We start from the raw sequence: 13,630 nt of genomic DNA, 5'->3' as shown, positions 1-13,630 counted from the left end.
TGGGAACACCAACATACAGATCATGTAAAAATGGGTGCTGTCAGCCTCCTTTTTACATGGGTAAACCCTTGCACATTTTCTAATAGCCACTTTCTGTATGTAAAAAATGCCTTGCATGCAAAAAAATGCTTTTTAAATACTCCCCTCCAACTGCACCAGTATGTAGATCTAGTAGTTATAATAACAGCCCAACACTTGAATGTCACTTCCAAAACTCCTACAAGTGAGTGGATAGCATCAACACAGAGCCTCAGCAGCAACTTGTTTCACACAGGAATATTTCCTGTGGCTTGCCTGCATCGTCTTCGGCTCCAATTGTACAATAGTTTTTTGACATTTCTTTACAAAATTACTTTTAAATATCTTATACAAACTCTACGACTAATCTTTAGAACTTATCTTTTCAATTTCTCAGACTCACTCGGGTCTACGATAAGTCTTAGATTTTGTATAAGATATTTAAAAGTAATTTTGTAAACAAATGACAAAGAATTATTGTGCAATTGGAGCCGAAGGCGATGCAGGCAAACCATAGGATATATTCCTGTGTGAAACAAGTTGCTGCTGAGGCTCTGTGTTGATGCTATCCACTCACTTTCAGGAGTTTTGGAAGTGATATTCAAGCATTGGGTTGTTATGATATGAACTTTATTTGCCCCCGCTGTGTTTATCTGTGTGTGGGACTGCTTAATTTTGATCCAGTAGTTATTTGACAAGGCCTGATGGCCTGTGCTCCTCTTTATATAAGTGCCCTGCTTCAAGCCAGCTAATGAAGCAAAAGAGAACTCTCAAGGGCTTCCAAAGCTATGAACATCTCTCCAAGCTACTGTAACTAAGCTGCTACAGGAAACTAGGCAACAGATTTATCCACTGTGCTGTGGATGCTGCTCTACAATTAGCTTTTCATTCAGCAAAGCACAGTTTTAGCTTCTATTACCAAAAAAGCCGATGTCTGGAATGGGTGCTTGATGCTGGTACAGCGTAGACTGTACATTAGAAACCCTTTGCTCATGCACTGTATAACTTCTGATACTCTCCAAACTTCTGTTTATTTCTTTTACAAATGAAGAGGATCCTATGAATTTCTGAAAGCATAAGAGGTCATCCCTTAAAAAATAAGCTATTTCTTTTTTCTTTTTGTATTGCATTTCCTGCCTTGTGGAGCCTTCTAAAGCTGTCACTTTAGCAAGCTGCTATCTCAATAAGATTTTGATGCATGCCTGCATACAAGCAAAATGCTGCTGGCAGACTCCAGTCTTTAACAGCTGATAGGACCAGAATCTAGATAAGCTTGAAGTTGGCGGGATTCTAGATGTCATGCTCTGTGCCCCTATGACTGTGGCCAGTAGGAAGACACAGCCTTTTCTTTGGGGCCTCCTACAGCCAAAGGTCCTCTTATAGTTTTCCATCAACACAGTTGTTAACCTAGCCTTGCCTCTGGGAATTCACATTCACATTCTTCATGCCAAAGTGCCCTAATCACAGTAAGGCTGAAGGGTAAGCTCTGTACGGATTCATGTATTGGGTAGCTAGAATTCTAGTACTAGCCTGTTTAAACTCAATGTCCGGGTTGTTGGAGAAATTGCTCCCTGTCCCTTTCTTGCTCTGCACCTCCACCTTACCACTATTTTCTTGAATCTGCCCACAGTTAAGAAATACATAATTCCTCTTAATGTCTAGTGTCAATCAATTGCTAGTTTTTCTTTGGATGGAATAAAGATTTTAGTAGAACAGTGACTTCTCTTCCATCTAGTCAAAAAAGCCCAGCAGTATAATGTCAACCTTTAAAAAAAAAGGGCTCCAAGTGTGTTCTGGGAATCTACAGACTGATGAGCCTGACATTGGTACCAGGCAAAAACGTAGAAGCCATTTTGAAAAACACAATTACTGCTTTTGGATCTGCCAGGTACTTGTGGCCCAGACTGGCCACTGCCAGAGATAGAATGCTCAGCTTGGTGAACCTCAGTTTGACCCTGCATGGCTTTTCTTAAGTATTTAATAACATTGCTTGATGGGGAAGATTCAAGAGAGGGAAGTCTTGCCTTACTAATCCATTAGACTATTTGTAAGGATTAGCCGAGTGTGTAATGGCTCTGAATTTTCAGAAGGCATCTGTCAAAGTCCACCATGATGCCCTATTTTAAACAGGAAACTAGCAGAAAGAAACGGAAAGTACCACTAAATGGTCGGTTTCTTCAGTAGAGAAAGATAAAATATTGGAGGACCAAAGGAACCAGTGCAGAGAGCTGTGTTTTTCACATACTTATAAATGGTTTGGAAAAGGAAACAATGTCCAAGCAGTAAATTTGCAGATGACACAAAATTATTCATAGTTATTAAATCATGAGTAGATTGGTGAGAAGTTGCAGGAGGACCGAGCAAGACTGGGGAAGTGGCCATCTAAACGCAGATGCAATTTAAGGTGGAAAAGTGCAAAGTGATACATACAGGGAAAAGTAATCCTAACTACAGATACATGACGCTGGGTTCTATATTTGAAATCAGCACACAGGAAAAAGATATTTGAATCATTGAGAAACATCAACTGAATGTGCAGCAACAGCCAAAACAACTAACAGATTTTAGGAATTATTCAGAAAGGGATGGAGTATAAAATGAAAATATAATAATGCCTTTGTATCAATCTATAGCACCACTGTACCTCAAGTATTACGTGCAGTTCTAGTCAACTCGTCTCTAAAAAAAAGATACAGCGGAACTAGAAAAGGTATAGAGAAAGGCAACTGAACTGAAGAAAGGCTAAACAAGTTAGGGCTCAAATTTGGAGAACAGATGGCAGAGGAGGAGATATGAATGAAGTGGAATGATGGTTTACCATATCAAATAGTACTAAGATAAGGGTCATTCTGTCAAGGTTACCATACCTCCTCTTAAGAGGACATGTCCTCCTTTTGGACTTCCTCAGATATGTCCTCCAGATTTTTTATTTTTTTAGGAAATATCCTCTTTTTCTTTTAGATGCCTATGACCAACACCCCTACCCACATAATAAGAGAAACAATCTCTGGACACATGAGGGCGCTAAAGAGAGAAAAAAAGCATTGCTGATCTCCTCTCCGTGTCCCTGCTGGATGAATCTGACAAAGGAATTTTGTTCCTACAGCACAACTTTAAGCATATGTCATGCAAACCTTTCACATATATCTTGGAAGCCAGCCAAAGTTGTTGAGGGATATCTGCTCTTCTGATAAGTACACTTGGGCTCAAACTCAGTCAAATTTAAATCTGGAAGTTTTTGAAAAGTAGATTATTGTTTACTACTGTACTGTAAGACAGACACTGTTCATTAACTGAAAGCCATTTACACATTTGCTATGATTAAGATTTTTTTTTAGCAAAGGTAGCAACCATTTTATTGTTTGTGTCCTCTTTTTGTCTCCACAAATATGGTAACCCTAATTCCATGAACTAATAGGTAGCACATTTAAAACAAATTTGTATCATTTAGCTCACATTTTTTTAACAGTAGTTCAAGGTGAGCTACATTCAGATACAGTAGATATTAGAGAAAATATATTTTCACTCATTATACAATTACATTTGTTGCCAGAAGATGTGGTTAAGGCAGTTAGCATTGCTGGATTTAAAGAGTATTTAGACACATTCCTGGAGCAAAAGTCCATAAATCACGATTATCCATGTAAGCTTGAGAAAGTCACCACTTATCTCTGGATATGAATAAGAAATGAATCTATTCCAAGGATTTATGACCAGGATTAGCCACTGTCAGACAAGGTACTAGGCTGGATGGGCCTTTGGCCTGACCCAGTAGAGCACATCCTACATTCTTATGGTTAAAAAAAAAACAGAACATGAAGGCAGAAAACTAATTTCCTCCTTGACATACAAACATGATGACACTCAGACATGGCATTTTTACAGGAGGAAAATAAAAGTACCAATCACACAAGTTTTCTAGAATTCAAAAGATGATCTTCAGCAAAACACTCCAGATTCACAATGCATTTCTCAATGTTCTATTTTTAGTATATAACCAACATAAGAGCTTCATTGGTCATTTATGAAGAGAGTATTTACTCAAAGTCCCTTACAAAGTTAGTTGAAAACTACAGTAATGAAGGCAGACAAGCGAGGGCTGGCCTAGGACTCAGCGACAGTGTTGTGCACTGACATACATCAAAAGCTTATTGTGACCTAGTTTTGATTCTTGGCTCAACTTTCCATCCTTGGATGAACTGGGTCTGGGAATGGTGTAGAGGCAGTGTTCACAGCCTCTGGCTGGGCAGGAAGTCATACTCCTTGTGCAATGGTGACACCTAGTGACTGGATTTAGGTTCTGCAATGTAGGATTCCAACAGGAGCTCTGGTGCATTGCCCCTGGCCAGGAAATGACACCTTGAGTTGGGAAGGAATATAATATAGGGGGAAAAAATCTCTCATGCAGCTCCAAATAAAAACTCAAAATATCACATTCCTTCTGTGGTTCCAAAGTAGCAGAAAACAAAAGCCAAATCAAAAAGAAAAAGGTCAAAGGAATAGGACAAATTATTGAGCAAGTTAAAAAAATGAAGAGTCTAATACCATATTATATGGTACATTTTTAAAAAAATGTGTTTATTGTTAAACATACAAGAGCAGTTAACCTGTTCAAATTCAAGTCTCATCTCAGACACAACATACCACAAAGAATATATTATTGAGGACATTGCTCATTGCCATTATAAAGTAATAACAAGAAAACCACAGTAGCATATCATACATAAGAACTTGGCAATGCCCCTTAATAGTTTGTACCAAAAGAATCAGAATCCATATAACAATCAAACCTACTCATTCCTCATACACTCGCGTCCCATAATCACTCCAGTCTCCCACACACATCACCCAGCCACACCAGAAACATATCTCCCAGTTGCCGTTATTAAAACTAACATCACCTTTTAGTTCCAGATGTCCTTATAATTATGCTGTGGGGTAGCCTCCTACACAACAATCTCTCTTCTATGTGAAGTTTTAAATGGGGTACCAATACCACCCTCTAAAGCAGCTCCTAGCTCACGCTAAAGGATAACATTGCCTAAAAAGTTCCCAGAACTGCTTATAGAGCAACCAGTCTATTTTAGTCTTCTGCTGATGGGTGTGAAGTTCAAATGTCACTAGCTCATGCATTACTGTCATCCACCCTTGAAGTGGGGGTGAGTTCTGATTCTTTAGCATTCTTTTGATGAACCAGGAAGAGATAAAATGGATGATGAAGAATTTTGATCCATTAAGCTGCAGGGAGAAGAGTCTGAGAGCAGAGGAAGTAAGGAGAAGAGCAGAAATCACGTCCCTAGCATACAAGGACTTGATTCTGCTTACTAACTCCAGTATATGACCCATCTACCCATGGACTTTTACATTATCATACTGTGAGAATCAGAGACACATGGATCTGTCATGAAACTGTCCACAAATCTATTATCAACAAAATACCTGGTTTTGAACTTTCCTCTTGTAAGAGCAGTGTTTTCTTAGCTTTCTGGCACTGTAATGTCCGTATTAGTTGCTATGCCTGATTGTCCCTGAGGTTACCATTAAGACATGGTATTTTAACATTAGTTTCTGCTATTTTTTTTCCAATGAGACCTAGTTACTAATAACAGGGACTATACACAACTCACACCCAAAATGAAATCTAATATTTAAAAATATATCTTGGGGACAGGGCAGATAGGGCCTGAAAGATAATTGGGGGGAGGGCTGTAAGGCTGAAATGTTTGCCTAGGGCATCCAATATTCTTACAACAGCCCTGGCTAATAAGGTATGTTACCTATACATATGTGCAGAGTAAAACACAAAAGAATGCTGAGAAATATAAATATATTTAAAGCCAGTGTATTTTAGCCCATCATAGCAAGATAATACCATATAACTATACCTTTTCACAGAGTGACAGGACAGTTCCAGCCTGGATCACTGCAACCTGTTCTTCATTTCTCAAATTCTAAAATACAAAATAGAACAATTACAGATGCCAGGAATACAGGACAACTCAAGCATGCCTGTTTCAAATTGTCTTATGACAGTTTTGCCTCCCCCAAAGTACTGGTCATTCCAAAAGTTATTTTTATAACCCCAAATATCAGTGATTCTCAACTCAATCCTTGGGAAACACTCAGCCAGTCAGGTTTTCAGGAGAATTTATAGCTTTACTGATTAAAAAAAAAGTTTTAATTTCATTACAAAAGCAAACATTAATAATTAGCTTATTTAAATAGTCTAGCATTCTTTTCCTTTTAAATTTAATTTGTAGAGCCCTAGAGATGTAAAAACTTGGTATTTGATACTTATCAGGTTTACATCAATTTGCCTTATGGTATGGTTAAATAGCAATTCATTTAATGGAGGAGGGTGATTAATGGATTGTTACGGGGATCTGTACTGGGACCAGTACTTTTTAACAGATTTATAAATTATCTTGAAATGGGAATGACAAATATGGTGATCATACTTGCAGATGACACAGAAGTATTAAAAGTTGTGAAATCACATGCAGACTATTAAAAAAATTGCAGGAGGACCTTACTAGATTAGAAGACTGGCCATCTAAATAAATGCCAGATGAAATTTAATCTGGACTAGTACAAACTGATGTACATTGGGAAGAATAACTCAAATTATAGTGTGCATTGTGTGCATATAGTGTGCAAATTATTGTGTGAGTATTGTGTGCAGTTCTGGTTGCCTCATCTCAAAATAGATATAACAGAACTGGAAAATTTACAAAGACTAAGGAGATGGAATGAGTCTCATATAAGGAAAGGGCTCTTCAGCTTTTAGAAGAAACAGCCGAGGGAGGATATAATTGAGGTCTACAAAATCCTGAATTGAGGGGCCCTTTTACTAAGCTGCGTAAGTGTCTACGCACATCCAATGCATGCCAAAATGGAGTTACCGCCCAGCTACTGCGTGGCTCTTGCAGTAATTTCATTTTTGGCACTTGTCCTGTACTCGTGTCCAAAATAATTTTCGGACGTGGGTATCGGATGCACGCCAAGTGGCATTTGATGCGCATAGGTCATTACCACCCAGTTACCACGTGAGACTTTACCGCTAGGTCAATGGCTGGCAGTAAGGTCTCAGACCCAAAATGGATGCGTGGCAATTTTCATTTTGCCACATGTCCATTTTCGGCAAAAATTTTAAAAAGGCATTTTTGCAGGTGCGCTGAAAAATGAATCTGCGTGCACACAAAAAACACACGCCTACACTACCGCAGGCCATTTTTCAGCACCCCTTAGTAAAATGGGTACATGCATATTGTTCACTCTTTCAAAAAGTACTAGACTAGGGAACACATCATTAAGTTACATAGTACTTTTTAAAATCAATAGGAGAAAATATATTTGTTTTCATTCAATGCATAGTTAAGCTCTGGAACTTGTTGCAAAAGGATGTGGTAAAAGTAGATAACGTTGCTGGGTTTAAAAAAAAAAGATTTGGACAAATTCCTGGAGATGAAGTCCATAAACCACTACCAAGTTATACTTGGGGGAAGCCATTGACTATGAGTAAACAGCATGAAATCATGCTACTCTTTGGGATTCTGCCATGTACTTGTGACCTGGATTGGCCACTATTAGAAACAGGATACTGGGCTAGATGGACTGACTCAGTATGGCTATACTTATGTTCTTATATTCTCCATTGTATGCAAATGTATCTCATGCTTATTCATTGTGGATATGCTAAAAAACCAGACTGATTGCCCGAGTCCCAAGGACTGGGTTGAAAACCCTTAAATATACTAGGAGGACTACTGTGTCTGCTCTTATTCTTCCATTTAATAGGGCTAACATTTTGATTTTGTGTCATGCATGGCAGTGGCGTAGCCATAGGTGGGCCTGGGTGGGCCGAGGCCCACCTAGTTAGGGCTCAGGCCCACCCAATAGTAGCACACGTTTAGCGGTAGCTGTTGGGGATCCCAAGCTCCGCAAGCTGAAGACTTCCCCGATGGTAACAAAAACGCTGCTCTCCACAATACTGGCACCTGTACATGCTGCAGACTGCTAAGGTGGAGGGAAGCATTTTCCCGCCAGCTGAGAGATTTTTTTTTGGTGTGTGGGGGGGGGGGAGGGAGAACACTTGTTGCCCACCCACTTCTTCCCTAGGTCCACCCAAAATCTGCTGTCTGGCTACGCCCCTGATGCATACATGGCCTATGCTTTAAGGACCCCTTGTACATTCCCCTTTCTGCCTTTTCCTTACTCTTTTGAGTTTTTTGTTTTTCAAGCTTTTAAAAGACATTATTTTTAATGAGGTCAGATGAGACAGAGAATATACATGCACAAGGCTCTCCTTCCCATAATAGTTACCCCATTGTCGCCAAGGATATCTAGTTTCTTCATGAGCTCAGAAATATCCACATCCTGGAAAAGATGATGTCATGATCAGCACACAGACTTATGGAACAGAGTGGAATTTTCATGGCCTTTCTGCATGCTTTATGAAAGACAGGGCATCCCAGAGCTGAAACCCTACTAAGATGTTACCATGCTCAGCAAGCGTTTTCCCCCATCTGTATCTCTGAAATATTGATTTTACTTAAAATGGTTATAATCTGCAGAATCTATTAAGGATGTGCATTTGGTTCATTAGCTTGCCTTAAAACATTTTGTGCCTCAAAAATCAGTGTAGTGCACATTGTACTACAGATTAACAAGCATTACAGCAAAAGAAAAATGGTACAAAAATTTGGAAAAGTGGCCAAACTAACAACATACTGAAACGTTTTGCCCTGCACTGTGCTTTGTCGTGGTTTCCATACAGATAGGAACCTTATTCACAGATAGAGCTGAAACTTCAGGACTTTCAAGCCCCAACTCCTGGTGGCCAGGAGAATTTCCGGTACTCCGTTCACTAGGTAAATCTCTCTTATCTGCACCCTTCTCCTCCACTGCTAACTCCAGACTCCGTTCCTTTTATCTTGCTGCACCATATGCCTGGAATAGACTTCCTGAGCCGGTACGTCAAGCTCCATCTCTGGCCGTCTTCAAATCTAAGCTAAAAGCCCACCTTTTTGATGCTGCTTTTAACTCCTAACCCTTATTTACTTGTTCAGAACCCTTATTTTATCATCCTCACTTTAATATTCCCTTATCTCTTGTTTGTCCTGTTTGTCTGTCCTAATTAGATTGTAAGCTCTGTCGAGCAGGGACTGTCTCTTCATGTTCTAGTGTATAGCGCTGCGTATGTTTAGTAGCGCTTTAGAAATAATAAGTAGGAGTAGTAGTAGGACACACTTGCTGCCTACAAGAAAAATGCACCCATACCTCTGGCTATAATGGCATGAATGGAAAGGAACTAGTGGGCCTAAGGACAAAGCAGTACTTTGAGAGAGCTCTGGGGCAGTGGTGTGGATATTTTTATCTGAGGAGGCAAAGACCACGGGGGAAGGAAGTCATATGAAGACACACAAACCAGAGGACCAGCATAGTGGAAGAAAACTAATTAAATAAGAAAAAGAGAGAGAGAACATGCTTAAGAGTGGACAAGCAGTACTGGAAAGGGGTGAAAATGACTGGAAGGAGGTTTAGTCAAGTGAAAGTGCCCTGGAAGGTTATGAGGGGAAAAAAAAAGAAATGTTTAACTGGGGACTGGCGATCAGGGATAGAAGTGTAATTTATAAGAGTGCACTGGGAAGGGGGAGGATGATTAGGAAGGGGACACAAAAGGATAGGGTTACTTTGAGGAGATATTGGGAAGGGGCACAGGGAGAATACGGACCCATTTATGAAACTCAGTGTAAGCACCGCATAAATACTTGCAGGTATGCTCACTGCCTTGTACTATGTAGACTTGCACATACTGAGTCCCTTTGCAATTTCACTAATTATATTCAACCATTTAGCAAATCATAAAATTACTATGTATTCATGTACTCTTATTCTCAGCTTCAGTTTCAGCATATAGCCTGTGGAAAAATGTCTTATTAGGGCCTAAAGCATGTGAAGTTACCTAAGAAAGCTATCATCCCTATGCAACTGTGGATCAGTGGCTGGGTGAAAGCTGGGGAAGGGGGCATGAGAGGGACTGGGTGAAGGCTATGGAGTGGGGAGGGGAATGAAAGAGACAGACTGGTTGAAGGCTGGTATGAGAGAGAACCTTGTGGGCACCCAGCCTATGGTGACAGATGATACAAAGAGGCAACTGTCTCTTTGCTACACCTATCTAGACTAGAAGTTGCTGTCACCCAGATGACAGCATGCTTTAGGATTTCTTAAAAAAGCTACTGCTAATTTGGGAGGGAATCCCCCCCCCAACTTCACTACAGGTAGTGTTGGAAGAGTGGCGAAGGAGACATGAGAAAGGACTTAGATGCTGGCTCCTAAATTTAATGAAAATTTGTCAAGGCCTGACTTAAGACATCACTTGTATGTCCCTAAGTACTGAGTAAATTTAAACTAGCATGAGTGGTCTGACGCTGAGCTCCAGAGTGATAGAGAGATTGTACTGCCTGTCTCCTCATAGTAGTAGCTCAGAGCCGGCTTGTGCAATTCTAGGGGAGGGGGAGGCCAGGAGTACTAATGGATATGTCCCATTTTGAGGCCTATTTACTAAACTGTGTTAGGCTTTTTAACCTGGGAATTATACGCATTAAATAGCTGACACAAAAACACAAGTATACTAATAAAATCAATACAGTGTTTGACACAATCCAATTGAAACCTGGTTATGTTGCTGTAGAAAAATTATATTTAAACAAATCAAGCTTCAATCATCCAGGGTGAGATAACATATTATCAAACACCCCCTATTGGACATCTCATCACAGGCTTACTTACCACTAAGCCCAGAAAAACAGCAGTGTAAAAACTCTGGGGAAAAATAATGGAAAAACAACTGATTCAAAAACCAGTTCTGGAGGCTCTGTATTTACAAAAACTACTAATCCAACATAACCCTGTTTCAATGAGGATGCAAAAAAAAAATTGAAGAAAACATCCAAAGTCTTTTTATAACTGGATTATGTTATTGATTTTATTAGCATGTAAAGTATGAAAGTATTTTATTACAAAAACAAAACCCATAAATCATGCTTCCTCCCACACTACTCCCCGACCACTCTTACTCTAAAGTCATATACAAGTATATGCTTATCACAGTACACATACACATGACGTAATTTCAGAAAATGCCTTTAATGTAAAATATTAGTGCCAAAAATCCTTTATATGATCATCTCCTAAGTGTATTTCTGAAGTGTTGCAAGAAAAGAGTACTAGAAATACCATTAGTGATTTCTGGTTCAGCTTTGATTTAAAATGCCCAGCTCTTTCTCTGCTTTCCATAATGGCTCATGGTGGTGTTTACAGTCAATTAATGGTCATAAACATGAGATCAGAGTATCACGCATCTACCTTTACGCCCTCCTGTTGGCAGAAAAGCTGAAGTGCACTTCCATTGTTTTCTGGGAAGGTGGCTATGTGGAGATTAAACGCTGGAGACCGCCGTTCTCTCTCCTGAGGAAAGATTTTTTGGGAGTGGGGATGGTTCAAAATGTTAACTTGCTTAAAGGAAAAAAAGAGAATTGTCTATTTGTGAAGTTATTCAAACAGAAAATATTAGTGCTCTGTATATCTAGGATGGCATATGCATTTTAAAAATGATTCTTTAGACTGGATTATGCACAAACACACAGAAAGACAGATTAATAAACTAGAAAGTGCACACCTAATCAATGTTCCCTCTAAGAGCCTTCACGCTGAGTGGGAGTCCTTTATCAGCATTTCAACTGCTTTTGACTCGTAACCACTTGTAACCACTCGCCTCCACCTACCCTCCTCTCTTCCTTCCCGTTCACATTAATTGATTTGATTTACTTACTTTATTTATTTTTTGTCTATTAGATTGTAAGCTCTTTGAGCAGGGACTGTCTTTCTTCTATGTTTGTGCAGCGCTGCGTATGCCTTGTAGCGCTATAGAAATGCTAAATAGTAGTAGTAGTAGTAGTAGGAGGGGGGGAGGATACAATAGCACACTTTGAATCATGAGGGACAGGCTTGTTTCTCATGATGTAACATATGATATGGTAGCAGCTCCCCCCATTCGGAGGGCTCCCTTTTAGCTCAAAGCTACTTAAGTGGACAATGCACCTAGTGTTGCACAAAGGTGCACCCCTCCCTTCCCCTCCCCTCCCACACACATACACACACTTACTCAGACCTTTCTTTCTTCCTTTTGCTGATTCCTTTCCCCTGAGTAAGAAACTTAGGGGCCCTTTTACTAAGGCGCATATGTGCCTACGCACGTCCAACGCGCGCCAATTTGGAACTACTGCCCGAATACTGCATTTCCTGGGCGGTAATTCCATTTTTTACACGTCCAATGTACGTGGCAGAAATTTTTTTTTTAAATTTTCTAACACATGGTGCTAACCGGGCGGTAATCGGCAGTGTACGCACGCTGACGATTACCACCCAATTAACGTGTGAGACCTTACAGCTAAGTCAATGGGTGGCGGTAAGGTCTCAGGCCCAAAATGGACGCGCTAATTTTTATTTTGCCGCACGTCCATTCCCCCCCCCCCCCCCCCCCCCAAAAAAAAGATCTTTTTTGCAGGCGTGCTGAAAAATGAACATGCGCACGTCCAATACACATGTCTACAACAGCGCAGGCCATTTTTTGGCGCACCTTAGTAAAAGGACCCCTTACTAAAGTTGAGTCTGGTTCTGAGCACGACAGAGCAGGCTATTAAAATGCATGGAGCCATCAGAATATGCTCCTCCGCCAAACTCTGCCCCCTCCTGGTTCCTCTACGGGAAGCAGGGCCTGCGAAAGGAACACGAACCGAGAGCCCCACACATCTTAGCTGCAATTACTGCCCCAACATTGGTAAGTTGCTGTCCCTGGGGAAAGGGGCAGTATGCGACGGATGTTCTTTTGGGTTACCACTGTTGGTCTCTAATCTCTGTCTCCCTGCCATCCTAGCAGCTCCCAGCTCCTTGTGCCTGCTTGCTTGCTTCTCTGTCTGTCCAGCTGCACACAAGCAAACACAGGCACATGTGCGTATGTACAGACAGACGTATGTACCCTCAACAATACATGCTATCATCTAATAACTAGACAAGAACATGGTACACACATAGAAACAAAAACAGCCCTAAAACATGATAAACAGGCAGTAAGTCATATTCTCATTGGAAACGGAGCACATGGAGAGAATCAGTGTTATTCAAAATACTGGGGAAAAAAGGATAGCTTCATTTGTTATAAGAGTGAATACATGAAAAATGACTCCAAGTTTTTTCTAGAGACAATCTGCACACTCTAACTTTTCACAATATGATCCAGAACTTCTGTTTCTGTGCAAGCGCCTCACTCGACAATGTGATAGATGATATGAGCTTCTTTCATTTTGTTAACACCCAACTTAAGTTACTTTTTATTGTGTGCATGGTCTATCCCACACAAAGCAAATCAATGGCCTATATTTTATCAGGGGAACACACAGCAAGAGACCCAAAGCACACTACATTGTATCAAAAAGCATAATTTACAGACAGTATTAAGATGCCATGATTATACTGACAAAAGCCCATTGGTTTTGAATGATTTTGGTTCTGCATGTGACAGTCTAGCACACATAATAAGCACAGACTTCTG

At 40.2% G+C, this 13,630-nt stretch overlaps 1 protein-coding gene across 1 annotated transcript in view; it reads right to left on the bottom strand.

Annotated features, from left to right (window-relative positions):
* The window catches only part of JAKMIP1 (janus kinase and microtubule interacting protein 1), a 360,574-nt gene that overhangs the window by 59,833 nt on the left and 287,111 nt on the right, over window positions 1-13,630 (bottom strand). Inside the window, exons 16-18 of the mRNA XM_030191173.1 lie at window positions 11,386-11,487; window positions 8,341-8,394; window positions 5,904-5,969 (exon numbers count right to left, since the gene is read on the bottom strand). Of these exons, the coding sequence (XP_030047033.1) occupies window positions 5,904-5,969; window positions 8,341-8,394; window positions 11,386-11,487 (222 nt within the window). The remainder of the gene's footprint in view (window positions 1-5,903; window positions 5,970-8,340; window positions 8,395-11,385; window positions 11,488-13,630) is intronic.

This window comes from Microcaecilia unicolor, chromosome 2 (genome assembly GCF_901765095.1).
Source record: "Microcaecilia unicolor chromosome 2, aMicUni1.1, whole genome shotgun sequence".
Classification (NCBI taxonomy): Eukaryota; Metazoa; Chordata; class Amphibia; order Gymnophiona; family Siphonopidae; genus Microcaecilia; species Microcaecilia unicolor.
This window is presented reverse-complemented; position numbering and strand designations above follow the sequence as displayed.